General features: G+C 58.1%; 3 protein-coding genes across 5 annotated transcripts; 1 reads left to right on the plus strand and 2 right to left on the minus strand.

The window, feature by feature from the left end:
• Nucleotides 1–889: 889 nt before the first annotated feature.
• On the minus strand, nucleotides 890–5,960 carry PROCR (protein C receptor). 3 transcript variants are annotated; one of them, XM_050328095.1, is made up of 4 exons: nucleotides 5,774–5,960; nucleotides 3,234–3,470; nucleotides 2,102–2,307; nucleotides 890–2,025 (listed from the first exon to the last, which is right to left on the minus strand). In XM_050328095.1, the coding sequence occupies exons 1-4, from the start codon at nucleotides 5,818–5,820 to the stop codon at nucleotides 1,913–1,915; spliced, it is 603 nt and encodes a 200-aa protein (XP_050184052.1). In that variant the 5' UTR covers nucleotides 5,821–5,960; the 3' UTR covers nucleotides 890–1,912. The 3 variants fall into 3 exon arrangements, with proteins under 3 accessions (XP_050184052.1, XP_050184053.1, XP_050184051.1); XM_050328096.1 differs by having other exon boundaries at nucleotides 2,102–2,368; XM_050328094.1 differs by lacking the exon at nucleotides 5,774–5,960 and adding an exon at nucleotides 3,597–3,751 and having other exon boundaries at nucleotides 2,102–2,368.
• Nucleotides 5,961–6,188: 228 nt separating this feature from the next.
• PFKL (phosphofructokinase, liver type) lies at nucleotides 6,189–12,498 on the plus strand. The gene is made up of 22 exons (XM_050328092.1): nucleotides 6,189–6,339; nucleotides 6,899–6,972; nucleotides 7,066–7,143; nucleotides 7,229–7,418; nucleotides 7,605–7,770; nucleotides 7,856–7,900; nucleotides 7,980–8,088; nucleotides 8,403–8,498; nucleotides 8,579–8,671; nucleotides 8,972–9,097; nucleotides 9,187–9,251; nucleotides 9,403–9,466; nucleotides 9,553–9,699; nucleotides 9,779–9,849; nucleotides 9,940–10,027; nucleotides 10,150–10,302; nucleotides 10,394–10,558; nucleotides 10,724–10,785; nucleotides 11,107–11,218; nucleotides 11,299–11,398; nucleotides 11,507–11,612; nucleotides 11,698–12,498. Exons 1-22 carry the CDS (start codon nucleotides 6,255–6,257, stop codon nucleotides 11,843–11,845), a joined length of 2,343 nt encoding a protein of 780 aa, XP_050184049.1. The 5' UTR covers nucleotides 6,189–6,254; the 3' UTR covers nucleotides 11,846–12,498.
• Nucleotides 12,499–15,933: 3,435 nt separating this feature from the next.
• On the minus strand, nucleotides 15,934–22,247 carry CFAP410 (cilia and flagella associated protein 410). Its single transcript, XM_050328093.1, has 7 exons — nucleotides 22,121–22,247; nucleotides 21,226–21,244; nucleotides 20,548–20,594; nucleotides 19,619–19,848; nucleotides 18,448–18,619; nucleotides 17,976–18,069; nucleotides 15,934–16,895 (listed from the first exon to the last, which is right to left on the minus strand). Exons 1-7 carry the CDS (start codon nucleotides 22,195–22,197, stop codon nucleotides 16,770–16,772), a joined length of 765 nt encoding a protein of 254 aa, XP_050184050.1. The 5' UTR covers nucleotides 22,198–22,247; the 3' UTR covers nucleotides 15,934–16,769.
• Between the last annotated feature and the right edge of the window lie 3,777 nt (nucleotides 22,248–26,024).

Raw genomic sequence — 26,024 nt, forward strand, 5'->3', positions numbered from 1 at the left:
GCTCCAAGTGGAGACTTCCTCATCTGTCCAAAAGATGATGCACTTCAGAAGCAAAAAGCAAAACAAGACCTGCTGTTCCAGACCTCCCTGGTTTCTCCAGCCTGGGTGTGTCCTGGGTGCCAGCCTGGCTGTCCAACCGCTCCATTGCAGCCAGAGCAAGGAGCTGAAGCCCAGGGTGGAGGGACTGGGAATGAGAATCCCTCCAGCTCTTGGGGACCACAGTGCAACACATGCAGGCAGCAGAGATGCCCCTAGTCCAAAACCTGAAGCAGAGTTGGGAATGTGGCCGTTTCTCTCGGCTGGAAGGGATTTTATCCCTCCACGGGGAGCAAACCCAGTGTGTGACCTCCAGCATCCGTGGATGCCCATGGCAGGGACAGGCAGTGCTTGTCCCTCAGCACAGTTCCTGCCAAGGGCGATGATGCTCACGTACCTCAGCACTGTTGTTTTGGATTCTCCGGCCTCTTGGAGCCTCCGGAGGGTGGGGAACACACCAGTCCCTGTCCCCGGAGCCTGGGGAGGCGGGGGCTAATTCAGGGATGGCCGTGGGCCAGGGTGATGAGATGAGGGCCTGGGGCACCTCCTCCTCCATCCCTGCTAGAGGACAATCCCCAGGGTCATCTCCCCATCTCTTCTGTCCCACATCTCTTTTCCCATCTTCCCCCATCCCACCCTTTCTTGCTCAGAGGGTGTTTAGAAAAGAAAGAGCTGGAAGTTAATCCAGGAAAGCTCGTCTCTCCTGCACTATCCCCTCTTACAGTGTCCCCAGCCAGCTCCTGGCTCGTCTCCAGCCCTTCCTGTCCTTGCAGAGGTGGAGATGAGCAGGAGAGCTCAAAATCTTCCTCCGGGTGAAAGAATTTATTGATACAAACAAAGTTTAAACAGTCAAAGAGGAGTTTTTAGCTGGGATTTGGACTGTGGAAAACTGCCCTCACAGCTGTCTGTGCTTGGCCTTGGAATGAAAAACAGTGGGCAAATGACTTAGTTGAGTCAAACCAAAGCTGGGAAAAGGTTGAAATGAGCTCAGGAGCTGCAAAACCCTCCAGCAAACACCAACAGCTTCTTTCCAGAGGCTTGGAAAACTCAGTGCACGGCTCAGGGTCAGACACTGGGACTGGCACCAGCAGCCACAGCCTGTGAGGGACCCATGATGGATCCACAGCCTATGATGGATCCACAGCCCATGATGGACCTGTGATGGATCCACAGCCCCCGTTGGTGCTGCTGGGGGGAATGAGAGCAGCCAAAGCTGTGGTGAGATCGGATGGGTGCTTTTATTACATGAGGTGTGACATTCTCCCTCCATCCCCTCTGGAACAGGGATAGATGAGGATTTAACTCCACCCTTTTAACTGTTCCTTGGCTGTTTCTCTTGCTGTTTTCCCCACCACCCCCCTTTTCTCAGTTTTTCCATCTGTGCCAAGTGTGTTTCTGTGGAGTTTCAATACCTTGTGCCAACCCAGCATGGGGACCATCCCCGGGGCAAGGGCTGCTGGGGGGGTCAGTCCAGCTGGGACGGGTCAGGGAAGCCACTGGTGTCCCTTGGGAGCAAAGCCTGTGGCACTGGGGACGTGCATCCCTTGTAGGGGAGCAGCTTGGTCAATGGATTCACAGAGTGATGATGGTCTCTCTGGTGGGATGATGGATCCATCCCCTGCCTCCCCAGGGTGATGATGGGTCTGTCCCCTGCCTCCCCAGGGTGATGCTGGATCCATGGGAAGATGATGGATCTATCCCTTGCCTTGTCCATGGGGAGGTGATGGGTCTGTCCCCTGCCTCCACAGGGAGATGATGGATCAACAGGGAGATGATGAGTCCATCCTCTGCCTCCAAACAGAGATGGTGGATCCACAGGGAGATGATGGGTCCATCCCCTGTGTCCATGGGGTGATGCAGGACAGCTCCAGCTCCGTTAGCAGCTCCCTCCCGTGCACCAGAAGATCCCCACAGCCACGCCCAGCAAACAGAGGGTCCCCAGGATCAGCCCCAGCACCAGCGGAGCACGCGACCGCCCGCTGAGTTTTCCTGCAAGAGCCGAGAAGGACAGAGGTGACAACCAGGGTCACCCCACCACGTCCCCAGCCCCAGCCCCAGCACAGACCTGTCCCAGCGCTCTGAGCCTGCAGGATGCTGACACAGGTGGTGTTGAGGAAGTGCTGGAGGTCATGGGTGGTTATGGGGTATTTCATCAGCTCCGTCTCAGCAAAGGCAGCCACCTGGTGCCGGCCGGGCCAGTGCCGCTGCCATGTGGCGTTGGGGACGTGGAAGCTCAGGAAGGCCGTCCCATTGAGGGTTACCTCGTAGAAGCTGTGAGATGTGCCATTGGGGAAGAGGTGGCAACCGAGGCGGCAGCAGAGCCTCTGGGTGTCTATAGGTACAGAGAGACAGACGGGGTCACCAGGCCCCACCCAAACCATGCCCTGCACTCACACAGCCTCAGCTCTGCAACAGCCACCCACCCGTGGCTTTGCTCCCCCTCCGTGACTTCTCCAGCAGTTGGGATTATTTTCCCTCCCTTATCTCCCAACAGCACAGCTCCGGCTTTATGGAGACGGGAGTGTTTTGGCACATTCATTGCTCTCCGGGATGGATGCACCCAGGGAGCAGGGGGACACCAGAGTGTGTGGGTGTCACACCAGAGACTCTGCAGGGACACAGGGCTCCCCAAGGGGCAGGTGCAGAAATGTGGAGCTGGGGAGCAACAGATTTGGGGGTAAGGAAGAAAAGGAAGGTGAAGCACAGCCTGGGCAGGAGCAGCAAACCGGGCTCGTGGAGAGGTGCAGGAGCACAAAACCGTCACTGGCAGCATCCCATGGCTCCTGGAAAGCTGTGGGATGCTGGCAGGGAGCAGGCAGGCAGTAGGCAGAAAGCAAGCAGGATTCAGGCAGGGTGCAGGTGAGATGAAGGCAGTAAGAAGGCAGGATGCAGGCAGGGTGCAGGTGGGTTACAGCTGGGATGCAGGCAGGGTGCCTGCACCTCACCATCTCCCCCAGCTGCAGTCCCAGCCCTTTTCCCGAGGAGCAGCAGCAGGTTGAGCATCACCCCATTCCCTGGGCAGGCTCTGGATAAGAAATTCCCGGCTCCACAGAAGGGCTCCCTTTGCCCACAGAGAGGTTTTAGACATGGCCGTGTCTCCATCCCTCTGCCCACCTGTCCCCGCAGAGCCATCCCCATGCCCTGGCAGCGCGGGGGGGGGTGTTCCCCTGCCCCAGTGCCCCCCGGGCAGCACTCACAGTCCATGGGTCTCTCCTTGTTGAACAGCTTCACCAGGTCGCTGAAGTAGCTGAGGTAGGTGCTCACGTCCTTCTGCCGCCGTGCCCAGGCGTCCGGAGGCTCCAGCGGCAGCACCTGGGTGACATTGTGCCCCTCCAGCACGTGGCTGAGCCGCCCGTCCAGGCTGGCGTTCCCCCAGAAGAGGGAATTGCCTTCGAAGACGCGGGTGTAGTGCACCATGGTGAAGGTGAGCGGGGCTGCGGGAGACGTGGGACATCACCTACCACCCCGTCAGCCCCGCGAGCCCCGTGTCCACCCTCCGCCAGCCCCGCGTCCCCCCCACGCCAAGCCCGAGCTGTCCGGTCCCCGTGTCCCTGCCTTACCCGCCTGCTCCGCCCCGCAGCCCAGGGCCCCCCAGAGCAGCAGTAGCCGCAGCATCGCGGGGACGGGCACGGGAATGGGGAAAGGACGGTGGCCCCGCGGCTGGCCCGGCCGGGAGTTCGGCGTGGGGGCAGCGGTGGGCACGGAATGGTGGCCCCAGGCTGGCCCATGGGATGTTAAGCCGGCCGGGGAGGTGGGGCTGTGGGAGGAGAGCGGGACTCCAGCCAGGTCTCTCCCATTTCCTCACCCGAGCCACCCGCACCCCTTCCCTGCCGGACATGCCGGGCCCTGCAGCGCCTCGGCATGCGGGATGAGGCTCCAAGATCACCTCGGGACAGAGGGAATTGGGCGAGCAGCCAGTGCCTTCCTCAGTTTCCCCATCCCTTGGCTCGACAGGGTCCGTCCCACTCCCCTGGGAGACCAGTGGGGACACAGTGATGGCGACCATTCCCATGGAATGGGGGAGGGATGGAGGGAGCAGCCTCACAGCACCAGGCTGCACCCACCAGGCCTGGACTGGGCATCCAACAGCAAGACCCCCATCCGTGGAAGGGGGTGACACTTGAGAGACCTAAGCTCAAGGCGTGGGAAGAGAAATCCCTGGCAGGGCTTGTTCCATTCATTTCTTTTCTAATTACACCTAAAACAGCTATTGATTAAAATTCCTAAAATATGAACTTCATAGAAAAACTCCAGCTGGTCCCACTGGCAGAGCAGGGCACAGCCTGGGGCAGCACGGAACAGCATCACATAGTCTGCTACAGCATGGCATGCAGTGATGGAATCAGGGATTGGTTTGGGTTGGAAGGGACCTTGAGGATCATCTCACTCCACCCCCTGCCATGGGTAGGGACACCTTTCACTGTACCTGGTTGCTTCAAGCCCCGTCCAACCTGGCCATGAACTATTCCAGGGATGGGGCAGCCACAGCTTCTCTGGGCAACCTGTGCCAGGGCCTCCCCACCCTCACAGCCAAGGATTCCTTCCTGATATCCCATCTAACCCTGCCCTCTGGCAGTGGGAAACCATTCTCCCTTGTCCTCTCACTCCAGGTCCTTGGAAATAGTCTCTCTCCATCTTTCTTGTAGCTCCTTCAGGCCCTGCAAGGCTACAATCAGGTCAACTCAAAACTTCTCCTCTCCCAGCTGATCAATCCCAACTCTCCAGCCTTTCCTCCCAGCAGAGCTGCTCCATCCCTCTGATCCTCTTGGGGCCTCCTCTGGACTCTCTCCAGCAGCTCCATGTCCTTGCTGTGCTGTTCCCCAGGGCTGGAGGCAGCTCTGCAGGGGGGTCTCCCCTGAGGGGGCAGAGGGGCACAATCCCCCCCTGCCCTGCTGCCCACGCTGGGGGATCAGCCCAGGGCACGGGGGGTTCTGGGCTGGGCCATGTCCAGCCTCTGCCCCACCAGCACCCGCAGGGCCTTCTCCCAGGGCTGCTCCATCTGTTCATCCCCAGCCTGGACTGATGGCAGGGATGCCCCGACCCAGGTGCAGCACCAGCCCTTGGCCTTGTTGAACCTCAGGAGATTCCCAAGGGAATTCTGGAGCCTGTCCAGCTCCCTCTAGGTGGCCCCGTCCTCCAGGTGCGTCACTGCAGCCTCGGCTCGGGGTCACCTGCAAAGCTGCTGAGGGTGTCCCCGACCCTCTGTCTGTGTCATTAATGCAGATACTAAATAACACTGGTCCCAGTACAGACCCTGAGGGCACCACTGGCCACTGGTGTCCACTGGGATGCTGAGCCATTGACTACAACTCTTGGATGTGACCATCCAACCACTTCCTTATCCATCTGACAGTCCACCCACTGAATCCTTTCCTTTCCAATTCAGAGAGGATGTTGTGGAGGGCCATGTCTGAGGCTTTACAGGAATCCAGATACATGACTTTACAGCAATCCATATAAATGTCATCCGTAGCCCCTCCCTTGTCCACTGATGGAGTCACTCCATCACAGAAGGCCACTGGGTTGGTCAGGCAAGACCTACCCTGGTGAAGCTATGCTGGCTGTCCCGAATCCCCTCCCTGTCCTCCCTGTGCCTCAGCAGAGCTTCCAGAAGAGTCTGTTTCATGACCTTCCAAGGCACAGAGGTTGACGGGGCGGAAGCTCCCAGGCTCCTCCTTTCCACCCCTTTTAAAGACGGGAACAATGTCTCCCTTTTCGAAGTCACCTGGGACTTCACCTGCCACGGCTTTTCCAGCAACCTGGAGTGAGGCTTGGCAGCTCCATCCGCCGATTCCCTCAGGACTCTGGGACGCATCTCACATAGGATGGGGTGGCGCGGGATATCCCCACGGTCCGGCACGACATGGCGCACTATGTCGCGATACGGCGCGACGTGTCACCCTGTCTGCTGCTCCAGGCGGCGGGGCGTGTCCCGGAGCGTGTCCTCCCGGTCGAGGCGTGTCCCTGGGCGTGTCCCGTGGGCCATAGGTGTCCCGGGGCGGAGCGTATCCCGCATCGAGGCGTGTCCCTGGGCGTGTCCCCGCTCCGTGCGTGTCCCGGGGCGTGTTCCTGGGCGTGTCCCCTTTCCCTGCGTGTCCCCCAATTGGGGCGTGTCCCCCCTCCTTGCGTGTCCCGGGGCGTGTCCCGGGGCGTGTCCCCGGTCCCTGCGTGTCCCGGGGCGGGGCGGCGGCGGCGTTGCCAGTGTTGGGAGCGCAGCGATGGCGGCGGCGGAGCTGGAGCGGCTGCGAATGGCGGGGGCCGGGATGTCCATCGCCGTCCTCACCAGCGGCGGCGACGCGCAAGGTGCGCCCGGCGGGGCGGGGGGCTCGGCCCGAAGGGCTCGGCCCGGGGGCCGCGGCCTCCCCGCGTGTCCGTGCCCGTGTCCGTGTCCGTGCCCGTGTCCCTGTCCGTGCCCGCCCGGGGCCCGAGTCCGCGGGGCGACGGCCCGCGCTGTGCCCCGGGGCGCGGGGATGGGGCACTCCCGTCCCGTGTGCCCCCCACGGGGATGGTCCCGCCCGCGGCGCTTCCCCATCCCCATCGCCCCCGGGACATCACGCGGGCCCTCGGGGGGAGCCTCACGGAGGGCGGATGTGTCTCCCCCCAGATAAGCAACTCAGTCCCGGCCAGTTGCTCATCCACAGCTCCCACCCGTGCGTCGAGTTTCCCCGGTCCTCAGCCCATGTGGGTCCCACTCTCTCGAGGGGACACCTCAGGGTCACCTACAGGATCCAATCTGTGGGGCTCAGGGTCCCACGAGGTTCACCCTAGTCTAGGGGACACCTCAGGGTCACCTACAGGATCCCATTCCCCATGAGGCATGGGATCCCACAGGAATGCCCCTGCTCACATGTCGTTTTTCCAGGGATGAACGCTGCTGTCCGTGCTGTCACCCGCATGGGGATATACGTGGGAGCCAAGGTGTTTCTCATCTATGAGGTTGGAATACCCCCCTGCTCCCTGCCACATGTGGGGGGCACCCACCCCCCTGTGCCAGGGTACCCCTCACCTCCACCACGCTCTTCTCCACAGGGCTACGAGGGGCTGGTGGAGGGGGGCGACAACATCAAACAAGCCAACTGGCTCAGCGTCTCCAACATCATCCAGCTGGTGAGGGTCACTGGTGGGGCCGTGGGACCCCCAGATCCCACCTCCCCAAGTTCGGGTGACGAGCCATGTTCTGTTGTGCACCCAGGGCGGGACGGTGATCGGCAGTGCTCGCTGCAAGGCCTTCACAACACGTGCAGGGCGGCTCCGCGCCGCTCGCAACCTGGTGGAGCACGGCATCACCAACCTGTGCGTCATCGGCGGCGACGGCAGCCTCACCGGCGCAGACATCTTCCGCTCCGAGTGGGCTGGGCTGCTGGACGAGCTGGTTCGAGATGGTGGGTGAGCTCCCTCCTAAACCCCCTGGGTGGGCACAGAAGGCATCGGAGGGGTGTTGAGGTCCAGAGGTTCACCCCGTTGCTGTGACCCCGAGGAGGGCTGGGCTCCCCCGCTACTCCACTGGTGATGGGGGGGATGTGAGAGCCCCAAAATAACTGGTGTGGTGGCTGTGACTCCCCCCCCAGGGCAGATCAGCGAAGAGGTGGCGCGGCAGAACTGCCGCCTGAACATCGTGGGGCTGGTGGGCTCCATTGACAACGACTTCTGTGGCACCGACATGACCATCGGCACTGACTCAGCGCTGCACCGCATCATGGAGGTCATTGACGCCATCACCACCACGGCACAGAGGTGAGCAGGGCGGGCGCTGGGGCGGGTGCTGGGCCACCCCAGGGCATCACGCTGACTCCTTGTCCTCCCACCCGTGTCCTTGCAGCCACCAGCGGACGTTCGTGCTGGAGGTGATGGGTCGCCACTGCGGGTAAGGCCCCGTGGGCAGGGAAGCCCCTCGGTGGGAAGGGAGGTCGTGTCTCAGGGCTGCCACCACCGTGTCCCCCCAGGTACCTGGCGCTGGTGTCTGGCCTGGCCTCAGGAGCTGACTGGCTCTTCATCCCTGAATCCCCTCCGGAGGACGGCTGGGAGGACCTCATGTGCGAGAGGCTGGGGGAGGTGAGGGGGATCTCCTACAGTCCCGTCCCCTGTTTCCCCATGGAGATTCCCCTCAGGAGCCCAGGCTGAGCCCTGCTCTGGTGCCCGGCCCCCGCGAAGCTTCGGGAACTGCCGGCATTGTCCTGTGAACCGGGGCACTCAGCCGAGCGCAAATCCAGCTCTCGCGTGCCAGGGGCAGTGCTGGCGGGGGCTCAGCTGCCCGTGACCTGAGCCACCCCCAGGGCAGCAGCCGCCGGCGGGGCGGGAGGGTACTGGGACACGGCCACCAGGAGCTTCGGCTAAGCCGTGGCGGGTGTTCCCTCCCCTCGTGCCAGACACGCAGCCGAGGGTCACGACTCAACATCATCATCATTGCCGAGGGCGCCATCGACCGCAGTGGGAAGCCCATCTCCTCCAACTACGTGAAGGACGTAAGTGCCTCCTCTACCACCTGCTCCGGCGCCCACGGGTACTGACGGGTCCCCGGTGTGACGTCCCCTCTCCCCTGCAGCTGGTGGTGCAGCGCTTGGGCTTCGACACGCGCGTCACTGTCCTCGGCCACGTGCAGCGCGGAGGGACCCCCTCAGCCTTCGACCGCGTGCTGGTAGGTCCGGGGGGAGGACAGGCAGAGGGGGAACCCTGTTCCTGCCATTCCTCTGGCCATGAAAAAGGACTTGCCACCCGGGATGAGGCTTGGTGGGCTCAACCCTGCTGTGCCAGGTAGAGCCATGTGCCCGTTCCCCATCATTTCCTGCAGATTTCATGGATTTTTAAGTAAAACTTTCAGCTCTCCGACTGTGAATCAGCAGCCACATGGTTTCCAAGCCTGTGGGAGCATCTCTGAGCATCCCACCTGGCTGGCTCCAGTGGCCTCGGTGTGACGGGTGCCCCTGTCCCTTTGCAGAGCAGCAAGATGGGGATGGAGGCGGTGATGGCACTGCTGGAGGCCACGCCAGACACACCAGCATGTGTGGTGAGCCTCTCCGGGAACCAGTCGGTACGGCTGCCACTCATGGAGTGTGTCCAGGTGGTGAGTACCAGGGGCATCAGTGTGGGGGTCCCACTCCCCACCCCACAGGTGTGGGTGTCACAGTGCTGTGTCTCTGCCTTGCCCCCAAGACAAAGGATGTGCAGAAGGCCATGGATGAGAAGAGGTTTGAGGAGGCCATCCAGCTCCGTGGGAGGTGAGCAGCAGGGATTGGGGATGGAGGCAGACATCCCTATGGGATGGGGGCGTTTCCTTGTCAGAAGTGGCTCCCGCAGCCAGAAGGGTGTTCCCCCCCCACACCCCCAGGTCCAAACATGCCTTGGGGACACCTCACCATGTGCTTGCAGGAGCTTCGAGAACAACTGGAACATCTACAAGCTGCTGGCACACCAGAAGCCAGCTCAGGAGAAGGTGAGGGGAGATAGGGAGCACTGGGGGACACCACCCCCAACCTTGGGGACACGCATGGATGTGCTGTGCCCCTCCCTGTCCCCCAGAGCCCCTTCAGCATGGCCATCCTGAACGTGGGAGCCCCCGCCGCCGGCATGAATGCGGCCGTGCGCTCGGCCGTGCGCATCGGCATCTGCCAGGGACACACCGTCTACGTGGTGAGCGACGGCTTCGAGGGCCTGGCCAAGGGGCAGGTAAGGGGTGGCCCAGGGGGTGGGTTTGGGCTTGGACAGGGGTGGAAGAGCACCCTTCCACCCCTTATCCCACCCGCAGATCCGCGAGGTGGGCTGGCACGATGTGGCGGGATGGCTGGGACGCGGTGGGTCCATGCTGGGCACCAAACGGTGAGTGCAGTCCTAGGGGACAGGGCGGTGTAGGGGAGGTGACAGCCCCATCCTCACCCTCACAGTCTCTCCTCCCCCTCCCCAACACAGGACGCTACCCAAAACCTGCATGGAAAAGATTGTGGAGAACGTGCGGAAGTTCAACATCCAGGGCCTGCTGGTCATCGGCGGCTTTGAGGTGTGGGGGGACCTCCAGCCCTGGCTCGGTGGGGGCTGGGGTGGGCTGCAGGCATCCCAAAAGAATGCCTTTGGGATGTGGATCTGGCTGTGGGGCTGGCATTTCCGCCTCTCTGCTCGCAGGCGTACGAGGGGGTGCTGCAGCTGGTGGAGGCGCGCGGGCAGTACGAGGAGCTCTGTATCGTCATGTGTGTCATCCCCGCCACCATCAGCAACAATGTGCCTGGCACCGACTTCAGCCTGGGCTCTGACACGGCCGTCAACGCGGCCATGGAGGTGAGGGCCAGGCTGGGGGCAGCTCACCTCCCAGCCCTGGGAGGCAGAGGTGGGTTTTTCCGGTGTGACACCCCCCCTTCTCCTGCTGCAGAGCTGTGACCGCATCAAGCAGTCGGCCTCAGGCACCAAGCGCCGCGTGTTCATCGTGGAGACCATGGGTGGCTACTGCGGGTACCTGTCGACTGTCACTGGCATCGCCGTGGGCGCTGACGCCGCCTATGTCTACGAAGACCCCTTCACCATCCATGACTTGAAGGTGAGCGGCTTTCTGGCTAAAAGAAGAAGGAAAATGGAGGAAGGGAGAGCTACAGGGCAGGGCAGGAGCTGGAGGAGCATGGCCAAGGGTTGATCATAGTGGTGCCTCTGTCCAGTGGAGGGGACCGGAGGGACTTGGGAGAGCATCCTGGTGTTCATCTTGCAGGCCAATGTGGAGCACCTGACTGACAAAATGAAGACAGATATCCAAAGAGGGCTGGTATTGCGGTGAGTTGGGGACCTTTGGGGACAGTCACTGCAAAGCCCAGCCCCATGGCAGGCAGCGAGGCCACAGCTGAGCCCTTCCCATGGCTGGAGAGGGTCCCTGGGCACTGTGAGGTTTGACATGGTGGGCACGCTTGGCCATGGGGACAGTCCTGCACTGGATGCCTCCACAGCTGTCCCCACCCTGGTCCCAGGGTCCCCCTGGGGACACAAGCCAGGGCTCTGGGCCTCAGGGAGAATAAAGCAGCATGAGAAAGGTGTTGTGGGGAGCACAGGGAATGCCAGAGTAAGGAGCAGCCCCCTAACCATTTCCTGTGCCCCCAGCAATGAGAAGTGCCACGAGCACTACACCACCGAGTTCCTCTACAACCTCTACTCCTCTGAGGGCAAAGGCATCTTTGACTGCAGGATTAACGTCCTGGGCCACCTCCAGCAGGTACAGGGGACAGGGTAATGCAGGCCACCGCTGTCCCTGAGGGCTGGACAGCTGTGACAGCCCCATTTCTCTGTCCCCAGGGGGGAGCTCCAACCCCCTTTGACCGCAACTATGGGACCAAGCTGGGAGTGAAGGCGGTGCTGTGGATGTCGGAGAAGCTGCAGCAAGTCTACAGCAAGGGTGAGCCAAGAGCTGGGGGTCTCGTGGTGGGCATGGGGGAGGCTGGTGGATGCTGCTCTGGGCTCAGCCCCCGGCAAGGTGGCCAAGGTCGGCCGTGTCCCCCCCCAGGGCGTGTGTTTGCCAACTCGGGGGACTCTGCCTGCGTGATTGGGCTCCGGAAGAAGGTGGTGGCCTTCAGCCCTGTGACAGAGCTCAAGAAAGTCACGGATTTTGAGTAAGTGGCAGCACCCCAGTGGTTGGTCAGCTCCCAGGGGGACATTCCCGGGCTGTCCCCTCTAGAGCCATGATCTCCTGTGCAGGCACAGGCTACCCCAGGAGCAGTGGTGGCTGAACCTGCGGCTGATGCTGAAGATGCTCGCCAACTACCAGATCAGCCTCACTGAGTACATCTCGGGGCAGATGGAGCACGTCACCCGCCGCACTCTCAGTATCGAGAAGGGCTTCTAGTGCCACCAGCCCAAACCACAGCCTCCACCACGTCCTCTGCACCCCCACATGCTGCTCGGGGAACGCTGCATCCCCCCTGTTCTCAGTAGCCCTGTAGCTTTGCCACCGACCCCTTAAAGCAGGCAGAGCCTGATGCCAGCTCCCAGGACAGCACAATCCTGCCCCAAATCACTGGTGCAGTGTCTGGTCCCTGTGCAGGTGCAGAAGGGAGGTGTTGCTTGAGCCCAGCTGCACAGCCCAGACCCTTGATTTCCCTTAATAGTTTATTATTATTTAATGATGGAGTATTTTAAGTCCTTATTTAGCAGCCTGACTGCCTGAGCCAACTGCTGCTGCTTTGTAGTTGCCTGCCCCGCGTGCGGGAGGGGGGTGAGGAGGAGGCGGTGCCATCCCAGAGTGGGTTGGAGCTGCCCCTGGGGACTTGGGACTGCCCCTGATCCCTGGAAAAGCTCCATCCCTGTGGGGTGTCTGGAGAGCTGAGCGTGGGGTCCTGGCGAGCCCCTCTCCCCCTTGCATGATGCTTGGCTGCGACTGTCACCGTGCGGCCCTGGGTGCCGTGTCCGTCATCTCACCACTGCTCCGTGAGCCCCAGTCCTACACTGCTCGTGGTGCTGCTCCTCCTCCTCTAGAGATAAAAGCTGCTGGAGCCAAAACCTGCCTCAAGTGTTCATTGAGCACCAAGGGGCAGGGAGGGGTGACAGGGCTGGGGGTGGGATGGGGGGACAGTCCCTGCCAGGAAAGCCAGATGGTTTTCCCAAGCCGGATTAATGCCAGGCCAGGAAGTTTCCTGGCTTTGCGCATCCTGAGAGCCTGGGAGAGTGGGACTGCAGGTGGCTTCTTGCTGTCAGGGCCATGGTGGGGGCACGGTCAGCATCCTCTGTGGGCAGACATCACAATTCCAGAGGAAAATCGCTCCATTCCCACCTTCAAAGGATGTGCCTGAGTGATTTATGGAAGCGCTGAGTGTGTTTGCTGAGGCACTTTCTCAGGGCTTCTGCCAAACGTGCTGATCTGGCCACACTCCACATGCTCGGCCCATTCCAGACAGCTCCATGGAGTCCCTTTCCCAGGACTCTTTCCTCTTGGGGCTTCCAGCTGACGGCTCTGGCCTCCAGGACAGCACCAGCACCAGGATGCATCACGGACTTTTGAGTCAAACATGCCATTGTTTTGTCCTCCCCATGGAGACCCCCCCAAGTGAAAGTTCCCCTTGATTTGCCCCCTGGCCTTCTGTGATGGAGTGACTCCATCAGTGGACAAGGGAGGGGCTACGGATGACATTTATATGGATTGCTGTAAAGTCATGTATCTGGATTCCTGTAAAGCCTCAGACATGGCCCTCCACAACATCCTCTCTGAATTGGAAAGGAAAGGATTCAGTGGGTGGACTGTCAGATGGATAAGGAAGTGGTTGGATGGTCACATCCAAGAGTTGTAGTCAATGGCTCAGCATCCCAGTGGACACCAGTGGCCAGTGGTGCCCTCAGGGTCTGTACTGGGACCAGTGTTATTTAGTATCTGCATTAATGACACAGACAGAGGGTCGGGGACACCCTCAGCAGCTTTGCAGGTGACCCCGAGCCGAGGCTGCAGTGACGCACCTGGAGGACGGGGCCACCCAGAGGGAGCTGGACAGGCTCCAGAATTCCCTTGGGAATCTCCTGAGGTTCAACAAGGCCAAGGGCTGGTGCTGCACCTGGGTCGGGGCATCCCTGCCATCAGTCCAGGCTGGGGATGAACAGATGGAGCAGCCCTGGGAGAAGGCCCTGCGGGTGCTGGTGGGGCAGAGGCTGGACATGGCCCAGCCCAGAACCCCCCGTGCCCTGGGCTGATCCCCCAGCGTGGGCAGCAGGGCAGGGGGGGATTGTGCCCCTCTGCCCCCTCAGGGGAGACCCCCCTGCAGAGCTGCCTCCAGCCCTGGGGAACAGCACAGCAAGGACATGGAGCTGCTGGAGAGAGTCCAGAGGAGGCCCCAAGAGGATCAGAGGGATGGAGCAGCTCTGCTGGGAGGAAAGGCTGGAGAGTTGGGATTGATCAGCTGGGAGAGGAGAAGTTTTGAGTTGACCTGATTGTAGCCTTGCAGGGCCTGAAGGAGCTACAAGAAAGATGGAGAGAGACTATTTCCAAGGACCTGGAGTGAGAGGACAAGGGAGAATGGTTTCCCACTGCCAGAGGGCAGGGTTAGATGGGATATCAGGAAGGAATCCTTGGCTGTGAGGGTGGGGAGGCCCTGGCACAGGTTGCCCAGAGAAGCTGTGGCTGCCCCATCCCTGGAATAGTTCATGGCCAGGTTGGACGGGGCTTGAAGCAACCAGGTACAGTGAAAGGTGTCCCTGCCCATGGCAGGGGGTGGAGTGAGATGATCCTCAAGGTCCCTTCCCACTCAAACCATTCCATGAGTGTATGATCCCATAATTTTGGTGCTTTCCCCTAACTGGCCACATTTTAGGCTCTGGAGGAAGATGATAACAATTGTCTCTCCCCTGCCAGAGCTGGAGCTTCGGAGAAATATCAGACCTTGCTGATGGAGGCAGCATTGCTGCTATTCCTGGGCAAGTATCTGCTCTGGGGACCCCAGGCAGGGATCTGGATGCTCCTGGAGCTCTGTTTCCTGGGTGGGCCAATTCAGTTTGGAAGAGCCCCAACTCACTCCCAAGCCACAGATTCCACATCTGCCTCACCATTGGCCTCCCAGAGTCCCTGAGGATGGTTTGAAGGGAAGTGGTGCTGGATCCACACAGCCACTGGCATTTTCCACAACTGGGAATCATGTGCATTTATCACTCGATATTCCCTGCTGAGGCAGGGCAGGGTGAGAGCAGGTCACATGGAAAATCTGTTGGCAGCACAGCCCTGCAGCAGCCAGGTTTAGGGTGGGAATGGGGACAGGGTGTCAGACCAGCTGCATGTTGGGAGATGTTGTCACTGCAGCCCTAACACCTCATTTCCACCTCAAAAAAAACCCTGGAGGGCCAAATTCCAGGGGGGAGATATGCAGGCATAGGCTGAGCAGGAGGGGACATGGCTGTGCTCCCAGGCTCTCCAGCACATCCAGCCCACCCTGAATTGAGGGCAGAGCAGAAATCCAGGAGCCTCCCACAGCGGAGGGCAGGCTGCCAGGGAGGCAGGGAAGGGCAAGAGCCTCCCCCGGGGGCTTGCAGGGACACTGCAAGGAGCAGTTGGGAGCAGCGAGGGCAGCAGGAGCACCCGCACCAGCCAAGGATGACAAGCACGGCACGTAGGCAGAGCTGTGCTCCTGCCATGGGATTCACAGCCCAGCTTCCCAGGAATTGTGTCAGAGTGTCCTCAAGGCCATGGTGATTGCTCCACCAGCCACGCAGGCAACGAGCCCTGATGACAAACAAGGATGATTCCTTTCATCACTCTCATCCCAGAAAAGCTTGGGGGTCCAGCAGCTCCCTTGCTCCCTGACATGGACAGGCCAGGAGCCTGGGAGAGAACTTGCCCTCAGAACAGCATGCACATGGGATGATGGATAAGCCTCCTGGGCCCTGGCTGTCGAGAGAAGTCTGGGACATCACAAATCACACAACTGCAGCTGGATTTAACGCAGAAGGAAACAACTAAGGTCACTGGAGGAGTTAAAGTCATTGGCAAATACCCTCCAAGTGACGAGAGTCAAACTATGTCCCTTCTCACCAGGGTCAGGAAAACAGGCTTGTTGGACACAGGGCTGTCACCACCCCTGAGGAGCATTCCTTCCTGGCAGCACGGCCTGGACACTGGACAAACAGGGACAGTGGGGACAAGGGAAGGCCACGTGGCCCTGTGCAGCACCAGGGCCTGGCTCATGTCCCCTCGCAGGGCCACTGTTCCACGCCGGGTGGCTCTGCATTGAGCTTTCCTCACCCTCTCCTTTGCTTCCTGCCCTCGCTGTGGCTGCAGAAAGGTTCCCCAACAGCCCCGTGCCCTTGGGAAGCACTGCTGGGAGCAGGATCACCATTTCTGAGGCCCAGTGGAGCAGGAATGTGAGGGATCCCAGCCCTCCTCCTGCTCTGCAGGGCTCACAATGTGCCCCATGAACCAGAGGCAATGGAGCAGTGCCCCCAGCCACCACTTACACGGCCTCGAGGGATAATTGGGTTTATTTGGTATGCCACAACAGTTTAACCTGTATTTAACAGCTCTATATAACCTTGGTAAATGCAGTTTTATCAGTTAGAGAGCAACACCCACCCCAATGTCTGTGTAAAGCAGCAGCAGCGCCCAGGGCCATTTCACCTGGATGTTTCCTTAAACTGCTCTAATGCCTGAAGGGAATGTAGGGGTGAGAGGACAGCTGAGCATTCAGGATTTGGGAGTCATCTGTGTTTCACTGAGGCTGCTCCAAGGTTTTCTTTGGTCTGCCTGACCCCCACAGCAGTGCTAAAGGAAGCATTGGCCATGACCAGAGGAAGCCAGTCAGGGCTTGGAAAAGAAATTAAGAATTTGACATTGATCTTCACAACCTGCACCAGATAGTTCTTGGTGATCATCTCAGGCAACATCTCCTTGACAGACTTCACAAAACCAAATATTTGTGGTAGAAACTGCCTCCAGAGGCTGCTACACACCACAGGCTGGTCGAGGGTTGGTCTGAGGGGGAGCCACCCACGAGCAATGACTTTTCCAGCTGCCATCCCTTGGATCACCTCTGGCTGCAGCCCTGCTCCTTTCTGCTTTGCTGATTTGCCTGCAGTTCCCATCCAACAGCCGCAGAGACACAGGATACAAACATCAACAGAGCCTGCTACCCAGGCAGGAAAGCCCTGGAGAAGGAGCCAGCAGCAGCATCCCAGTTCAGCCCCTCCACACGGGAAGCACAGCAGGAGCACCGAGGCTTCAGCTGCAGCCAGGGTTGTGTGGGCAGGACAGCACCATGGGGCTGGGGCTCCAGGGAGGGTTGGAATGGCCATGGGCACACTCACTCCTCCTGCAGCTCCTTCTTCTGGAAGGCCTGGAGCCTCCTCACCACTGTCTGCTGGATGATCTCCAGCCCCTCCATGTCCAGCTCCTTCATGAGAAGTAGGATGGCATTCAGGACGTTGTTCTGTGGGGATAAGGCAGACACTGCTTCATACAAGCCAGCCAGGAAGAGGACACTGGATTTTCCCTGCTCTTTCTAGCAACTCCCTCACCACCAGCACCACTGGCAGCGGTTTGGAGCAGCCACCTGCAGCCACAGGAGGGAACAACCGAGCCCCGGGGGGCAGACACAGACAGAGGCTGTGGCATGTGAGAAGCCTGGAATGCAGGACAAACTCATCCACCCAGTCCTGCTGAGCTGCCCACATGCCTCTGGCTCCCGGTCAGCCTGGCTTCTGTAGGGAAAGGCACATTCAGGAGCAGCCACCCTCCCTCTCCAGGGTGTGTAAGATGGGGAAGGACAGGAGCCCTGTGCTCTGAGGAGTGAGGAGAGCTGGTGGAATCACTGGAAGGGACCCTTAGAGGTCCCCAGCCCAGCCCTGCGCCCGCTGCAGGAATGTTGCCAACACCAGGCCGTGGCTCTGTCAAACCACGGCTTGAAAAACTCCAGGGAGAGATTCCGCAGCCTAAATAACTGTCCTTCTAGGGAGAATCTTTTCCCTCACATCCAACCTGAACCTCTCCAGCTGCAACCTGAGGCCATTTCCCCCTTCTTTAATGGTCAGAGCTTGTGGTGCTGCTCTAAGCAACCAATATGAGAGTGGACCAGAGTGTGTTTTAGATCGATGCAATGGCACTGAGCCCAGTAGACAGCAATTCCCAGTGGAACCACCAAGATCCATGGAATTCATCCAAGGCCACACCACAGAGGGGGCTGAGGAACCACATAAACTTTGTGTTCAGCAGTCCCTTCCCAAGGTTTGAGCCCCCTTCTTGCTAAAGAAATGCTTCCTAATATCCAGTCTGAACCTCCCTGGCACAGCTTTGGACCATTCCCATGTGTCCTATTTCTGGACCCCAGGGAGAAGAGCACAGCACCTCCCTCTCCACATTCCCTCTTCAGGAAGCTGCAGAGGGTCGCCCCTCGGCCTCCTCTCCAAACCAGACAAAGACAGCCCTGACACCAGTTGTTCCCCTCTGGACACATCCAAGGGCCTTCATGACCTCCACGGGAAAAGCAATTTGGTCTTTAAAAGACACTCACTCTCTTCTTGCGGTTGCAGTCTGTCTCTCGAGAGGAAAAGGAGGAATATTTATCCCTGGGAACAGGCTTCATATCAAGCTCCTCTTGAATTTTGCTGAAAAAAAAGGGTAGAAAAGCAAATGTTATTATAATCGGGTGGGAGAATCTTTCTCTGCTGGCCAATCCATTATGGGCAACCATGCAAGGAGTATTCAGCTGGAGGACTCTGGGCATGGATGGAGCTCCCACATCAGAGAGGATCCATCCCTGTCTCCACATGCAGCTGGTACACTTGAGTCATCCACCACAGCAGAGCCTGTCTGGTAGACACAGAACCAGCCCCATCAGTGCCATTAAACAGTACAGCTCCACCATGGCAACTGGAACAACGGGAACCCGCATCAGCTGCGGGCCCAGCCCTTGAACCATTGGGGTTCTTTCATGCTACACAGTTCAGCCCAGGAATCCCAGCAGCTCCCAAGTGAGCCCTCACTTTGTCTCCTCCAGGCTGGAGCTGAGCAGTTCACTCTCGGGCTCCACCGTGGATCCGGCAGCGCTGGATTCCGTGGACTCGGCCCAGCCATTCTCCATGCTCCTCCGGGCTGGGGGGGCCGTGATCTCCACACCATCCACCAAGGCTTGGGACAGCTCCTCCTCTGTCACTGCTGCAAAAGCCCAAACAAAAGTCTGTTGCTATGAACTGCAGCAGCCCAGGGAGGTGTAATCCAAGGGGTTTGGTCTAGAAATTGCCTGGCATTTTGCTGTCACCCTCCTCCTGCAGTGAAACCCGTGCAGTAGAACACTGGGAGCCATCCCCAGCCTTCAGAGGAGGGTAACAGGGAGGAAAGCAAACATGCTTTCCTACTTCTTGTCTCTGGAGAAGGCTCCAAAAGCCACCAAATTGCTGCTACTGGATAGAAAAAAAAAAAAACAGAGAAGGTTTTCTACAATAGCAGATCCAGTTACAGAACCTTTGTCTGGCCACAGCAAAGCAGAGAGCCCTAAAAACCCACTAATTAGTGGTACTGCCTGAGCTATAATGAGGTGTTCCCGGTCCTGCTGGTGTGGGGAAGGGATAGGGAGGTAGAGGAAGGGAAAGGAAAAGAAAAAAGGGGGGAAAGGGGAAGAGGGAAAGGGGGAAAAGGGAAAGGCGAAAAAGGGGAAAGGGAAAAAAGGGGAAAAGGAAAGGGAGAGGAAGGAGAGGGGGAAAGGGGAAGAAGGGAAAGAGGAAAGGGAAAAGGGGAAAGGGAGAAAAAGGAGAGAAGGGGAAGAAGGAAATGAAAAGGGGAAAGAGGAAGGGGGAAGTGGGAAAGGGAAATGAAGGAGAGGGGGAAGTAGAAGAAGGGAAAAGGGAAAGGAAAAAGGGCAAAGGGGAAAGGGAGAGGAAGGAGGGGGAAGGGGAAGAAGAGAAAAGGGAAAGGAAAGGGGAAGGGCATAGGGATGGAGGAGGGAGAGGGGGAATGGAAGGAGGAGAGGGAGGGGAGAAAGGGAAAGGAGAATGGGGAAAACAGCTTAGAAACATTGGATCTCCCTGATGGAACACTCAACCCCTGCCACATCCTGACTCAAGGAGAAATCAAAGGATGCCTTAAAGACAGGAACCAACACACCACTGTCTCCAGCTGCCCTGGCTCAGGGCTGTTGGTGCCCCTGCCAACACCCACCTTGGTTGTCCAGCTTCTGCAGGCCGGGCAGGTTGCGCAGCACTGTCATGCGGTAGCGGTGGGGGTCCTGCCCACAGCACGGGTTCTCTGCCAGCCACAGCACCCGCAGCCGGGGCAGCCCTTTGAGGTAGAACAGCTCACTGAGGCTCATGATGTTGTTCTTCCTCAGGTAGAGCTCGCTCAGGTTCTGGCACTGCGTCAGCGGCTCAAGGTCCGAGATGCCGTTCACGCTGCAGAGACACTGTCAGAGCCCATCCCTCCCTGCCTGCACCTTCCCAGTCCCTTTTCCTGCTACAGCCTCAACAGCCCCTTTTCCTGCAACAGCCTCGCCCTGCCACAGCAAGGTGAGGTGGCATTTAGCCCACGGCTTGTGGCATTTTATCTCTGTAAACAGAGGGCAAAATTAAAACAGCCGGCACTCCTCTGCTGAGGATGGCAAAGAGCCTCTGCTTCCCCCAACCCTGCCTCCTTTTCTGTGGCACTTCCTCAGACCCACCAAAGGAGAAGCCATATAAGATTCCTAAGCTCCAGTTTGGAGTGTTGGCTCCACGATATTCCCAGGATGGGTGAAAAGTTGGGTGTATTATGGAAAGGAAAAAGCTCTGAGAGATCCATGAAGCATTTCAACAAGCACACTACAAACAGGCCACATACAGAGGTCACCATGATCCCCATATAAACTATGGAATGGGACTTTAACAATGGAGTTTTAAAACTTGCTGAAACAGGGATTATTTTCTCGAGGAGTAAAGGGAAAGGTGCAGAGGAGCTAGTGAGTAATAACCATTTCTACATCCCTGCTGCATGAAAAATGGAGCATGAAGAGCCAGGCAGCTCAGAAACACAACCACAGCAAGGTGGGAAGAAAATAAGTTCCAGGAAAAAGGTGATTTCCCTGCCCTCTCCAAAGCTGGCAGCCTGGAATTCACCTGAATGTGATCACTTCGATGTTGGGCAAATCCCGGCATATCGAGATCTGGGCAGGGAGAGACAGAAACAGCAAGTTGGCACAGGTGGGAAAAAATATTAATAAACCCAAATGCAATCACGATAAACCCAACTGATATCACAAAAAGCATGATCAGGAATTCAGGTTTGCTTCAGTCTAACTCGAGTTTAACACCACCAGAGAGATTTGCTGCCACAGTGAATGCGGAGTTAGCAGCTCCTCCGGCCTCTCTCCCCGGGAGTGGAAGCAGAGACTCCAAACAGCATCATGCTGTTCTTCTGCTGCAGCAACTCTGCAGCCTCCACAGGCAGGAAAGGCCTCTCTCACCCCTGCCAGCCCCCTCCTACCAAGAGAACCTCATCCAGAGTCCCAAACAGATGAGGTAGGACTCAGGGTTCTGCTCTCCAGGGCTCCACGCAAGCCCTTGGAGAGAAATTTTCCAATTTGGAAACAACAGCAGTCCCTTTTGGTTTATTTTTAATTTTTTATGGTGTGAGATGCTAATCAACCCTGAAAAGGCCTGCAGCTCACTGGCACGGGGCCAGCTCAATCCCAGGCCTGAACGCTGCCACTCCCATGCCCTGCATCCCATCCCTGCTCCTGCTGCTGGCCCAGGCTCTGGAGGCTGGGGCTCCTCGCCGGCTCCTCTGGGACTTACATCTGTCAGGTGGCTGCCCCTGTGGGAGGAGATGGGGGTCAGGGGGGCACGGCAGGGTGAGCCACCCCTGCTCCCCCCACACCTCATGCACAGCCTGAGCCCCCGCCTGGCCCCACTGAGACTCTGCTGCAGCAGAGTCTGTCACGGGCCTGGTTGTGCCTCCCTAGCCCCATCCCTGCCTGTCCCTCCAGCCCCATCCCTGCCTGTCCCCTCTCACCCATCCCTGCCTGACCTCCCAGCCCCATACCTGCCTGCTCCCCAGCCCCATCCCTGCCTGTCCCCCCAACCCCATCCCTGCCAGACCCCCCAGCCCCATCCCTGCCTGACCCCCCAGCCCCATCCCTGTGCCCCGTCCCCATTCCTGTCTCTCCCCTTTCCCATCCCTCCCTGTCCCCACTCCCCATCCCTGCTGTTCCCACTTACCAATCCTTGTCTGTCCCCTCTGTATCCCTGTCCTCGATTGCCATCCCTCACCCTCACCCATCCCTGCCTCTCTCACATCTGTCCCCATCCCCCTTGTCCATCTCTGCCTGTCCCTCTTCCCCCTCCCTGTCCCCTCAGCCTCACCCAGGCTGTCCTCCTTCCCCATCCTTATCTGTCTCCCCCACCATCCTTATCCCCTTTCCCCATCCCTGCCTGTCCCCTCAGTCTCTCTCCCCCCTCGATCCTAGTCCTCCTCCTCCATCCCTGCCTGTCCCCCCAAACCCTGTCTTCCCTCCCCTCCCTGCCTATCTCCCCCTACCCTCGATTCTTGTATTCCTTCTCCATCCCTGCCTGCCCCCAAAATCTCTGTCCATCCTCCATCCTCGTCCTCCTTCCCCAGCCCCGCCCGTGCCCTCCCCATCCTGTCCCTTCCCCAGCCCTGCCCGGGCCCTCTCTGTCCCCCCCGGCCCACCAGCAGTTGAGGCGGCGGACACTGTCGAGCGCAGCGGCCTTGGCCTGCCGGAGCACGGCCACCCGGCTCAGCCTCATGCCGGGCCGGACAGAGCCGGGCCGACTTCCAGGGGCGGCTCCGGCCGCCCTCAGGCTCCGCCCGGCCGGGGCGGGCTCCGGAGCGCCGGGGATGGAGTTACCGCCTCCTCCAGGCCTGGCGCGGCGTCCCCGGGCCCTACTCGGGCCTGGCTGGGCCCGGCCCAGCCGCGCCAACGGCAGCAGTTTGAGTTATTTAGTCATGTTTACGTGTAAATCCGATTAGTCGTTTAATTATATCTTGTTCAGAGCATGGTTTGTATGCACAGCTGCGTCTTTATGGGTGTATATTTGTGTTATGGAGTCGTCATGGAGCGGTCTGGGTTGGAAGGGACCTTAAAGATCGTCTCACTTCGACCTCATTCCAACACTTTCCACTAGCCCAGGTTGCTCCCTGTCCAATCTGGCCTGGAATGCTTCCAGGGATGGGGCAGCCATGGCTTCTCTGAGCAGCCTGTGCCAGGGCCTCACCATTCTCACAAGGAAGAATTTTTTCATAATATCCCATCTAAACCTGCTCTTTTTCAATTTAAACCTGTTCCCCCTTGGAATAACACATATGAGTGCGTAAATTTATATCTGACTTTACACATACATCCCCATATCTCCCTATATATCTATACATGTATGAAGTGTATCCCTACATTTCTATATGGATGAAGTGTATTCCCATGTATGAAGTGTATCCCTACATCTATATATGAATGAGGTGTGCATAAATAAAATACATCCACATTTTCTGAAATAAATATTTCTCACTGGGTTCTCCTCAGTCAACTCCTAAACATTCCAAAGGGTGATAGTTCAGCCCTTGAAAATACGTTTTTACAAATAAGAGTTAAAGACCCTTTCAGGAATGACTAATGCAGCGCAGCAGTTTCTTACTGCTCTTATCCTGTGGGGCAATAAGAAAACTAAGGCTCACCTTTGAACCGAAGTCGGGAGTCAAGCGGCTCAGGACTTGTTCTTACAGAGCCAAAGTCCTTCGGGAATCCAATCCTGGACTGCTAGGATACTACACCACCTTATGATACAGTTTGTATCTTCAGGGGTGTAACAGCAGCTTCAGTGATTGATTGGGAGAGCTGGAATAAAAAGGCCTGGAGAAATAGTGTGGTTAGCAAAGAGAGTAAAAGAAAAAGGCATTAATGCAGTGTTTCCCAATGTTTTTCTGTGTGTTTCCACCTTATCCAGCACCAGGAACAACTGTGGGATGGGGGCTGGTGGGTGATTGTTTGGTTGTGCTGGTGTTCGGGTGCAGCAGTACAAATGGAAGGGATCAGGAGTGTGGATCTGGCACTTGGGGACATGGTTTACAAAATCACAGAATCCCAGAATCACTGAGGTTGGAAAAGACTTCCAAGATCATCAAGTCCAGCCTATGCCCAAGCCCCACTTTGTCCCCCAGCCCACAGCACTGAGTACCACGGCCAGGCCTTCCTTGGACACCCCCAAGGATGGGGACTCCACCACCCCCCTGGGCAGCCCCTGCCAATGCTTAAAAACTCTTCCAGTGAAGACATTTTCCCCAGTATCCAATCTGAACCTCCCTTGACACAGCCTGAGGCCATTTCCCCTTGTCCCATCCCCTTGTTCCCTGGGAGCAGAGCCCAACCCCCTCCCTGGCTCCCCCCTCCTGTCAGGAAGAAGCAGAGCCAGAAGGTCCCCCCCTGAGCCTCCTTTTCTACAGGCTGAGCCTCAGCTGCTCCTGCTGCTCCCTCAGCTGCTCCTGCTGCTCCAGCCCCTTCCCCAGCTCCATTCCCTTCCCTGCACACGCTCCAGCCCCTCAGTGTCCTTCCTGAACTGGACACAGCACTCGAGGGGCCTCAGCTGTGCCCAGTGCAGAGGGACAGTCACTGCCCTGGTTCTGCTGCCATACTATTCCTGATATGGGAAATGCGTTGGCACTGAGCTCCCTTCTCTCCTGATTGCCACACTCCTGGATAAGGGAAGGGCTGAGCAAGGTGTCTGTTGGGATCAATGGGCATGAACTTTTCAGGGAAAATGTGGATAAGTGGGTTAGGCAGATCATCCCACTGCATTTCCCTCCTCTCTCAGCACTGGGCTGCTGTCGCCCCCATGGACAGCTGGGACCCCGGGCTGGGGGCCAGAGCACAGGGGGTGCATGAGATTTTAGAGCTGGATACACACACTTGGAGACAAAGGGAGCAAATTTTGGGAATTCCTGGCATTTGTGTACACAGCTGTCCACAGCCCAGCTGGCAGGAGGTGCCTCTGAGACTCAGGATCTGGGCACCTGGCTGTGTCTCAGTGAGGGCACAGGATCCGAGGGACTCCGCTGTCCATGGCATTGCAATACTTTTGTTCTCCAAATCCCAGGTTGTTTTCACTTCCAGTGGAACAGGGAAACACCTGAGCATGTTTTCAACCACAAAGCTGTGCAATCCCAACCCCAGCCGTGCTTTGCTGCCCCGTCGGCAGTGAAGCCTGTCCCTGAGACAGGTTAAGGAGATTAAGGAATCTTCTCTAGATGCCACGGAGAGATTTTTGTGCTCATCCTGCTGGCAATAGCCCAGGTCAGTCAGTTTAACTGTTTGCTCTGACACTCTCCCGGGACTGAGCCATGCACAAACGTTTGTTTCATTCAGGTTAATTAAACAAAATCAATTTTATTCCCAAGTTTAATACTGCAAATAGCATCAATAATCATCTCAGGCAAACCTCCTCCATGGTCTTTTCAAAGGGGAGAGGTTAAATAATGTGTATCAACTTGTGAAGGGCATGGAGAGAGGTCTGGGACAACATGGCCTCGTCAGGATCACCTGCAATCCATGGCACATCCGTGTCCCACTCACAGCCCTGGATCTTTCTGTGCTCCTGGATTTTTCAGTCTATCCAATCTTTCACTGTTCCAGAGCAGGGATGGATGAAGTTCCACCTCACTCCCTAATTCCTGGTGGTGGGTTGTGGTCAGTTCTTGGGTCTGTGGGAGCAAGAGGGCGAAAAGCTCTTCACACACTTGGGGTCATATCTAGAGTATCTTCAGTCAGGTCTGCACCATGTGGCAGCCACACATTCCCTTTCCAGCTCTATACCAGTGTTTTATATAATGAGCCCATTATCACTTGTTTAATTGCTTTGTGGAGGACCGGGAAGGCCATTTATTGCACATAACCCTTGTATGTATTTTCTGCCTTCAGAAAAGCTCTCATTTCTGACCAGAACAGTTGCTGTGATCTGTGATTGCTCCATGCAGGGTCTCATAGCTCACTTGTGATTCCTACAAGAGCTTTAGAAGGAAGTGTTGGAACCCTTGAGCTTCTTGGCTACTGAACTGAACATTCCCTGGATGTGGTGTGGGATTGCTGTTGGGGTATGAGTCACACAAAGGGAATTTGAAATTATAGTGGTGACCTGCCCTTGCTGCTGGGAGCAGCCACACCTCCACAGCTCTCCCTGTTTGTCACCATCACTGATGAGGTGCCTGCCATCATGGAATCATGGAATCATAGAACCATGGAATATCCTGAGCTGGAAGTGACCCACCAGGATCATCCAGTCCAACTCCTGGCCCTGCACAGGCCAGCAATCCCACCTTATGCCAGAGAGGGTTGTCCAAACCCTCCTGGAGCTCTGGCAGCCTTGGGGCTGTGCCCACTACCCTGGGGAGCCTGTTCAGTGCCCAACCACCCTCTGGGGGAAGAACCTTTTCCTGAGATCCAACCTGACCCTGCCCCGGCACAGCTCCAGCTGTTCCCTCAGGTCCTGCATGGAGTGGTTTCTTCTTCTGTTGGCTGGAACTCGCTGACACTTCGTGGAGATGCCAGTGCCTATATGGATGCCTCCTTTTTGAGTCCTGGCAGCTGAGG

Source organism: Myiozetetes cayanensis, unplaced genomic scaffold, assembly GCF_022539395.1.
Source record: "Myiozetetes cayanensis isolate MyiCay16 unplaced genomic scaffold, myiCay2020 scf36, whole genome shotgun sequence".
NCBI lineage: Eukaryota > Metazoa > Chordata > Aves > Passeriformes > Tyrannidae > Myiozetetes > Myiozetetes cayanensis.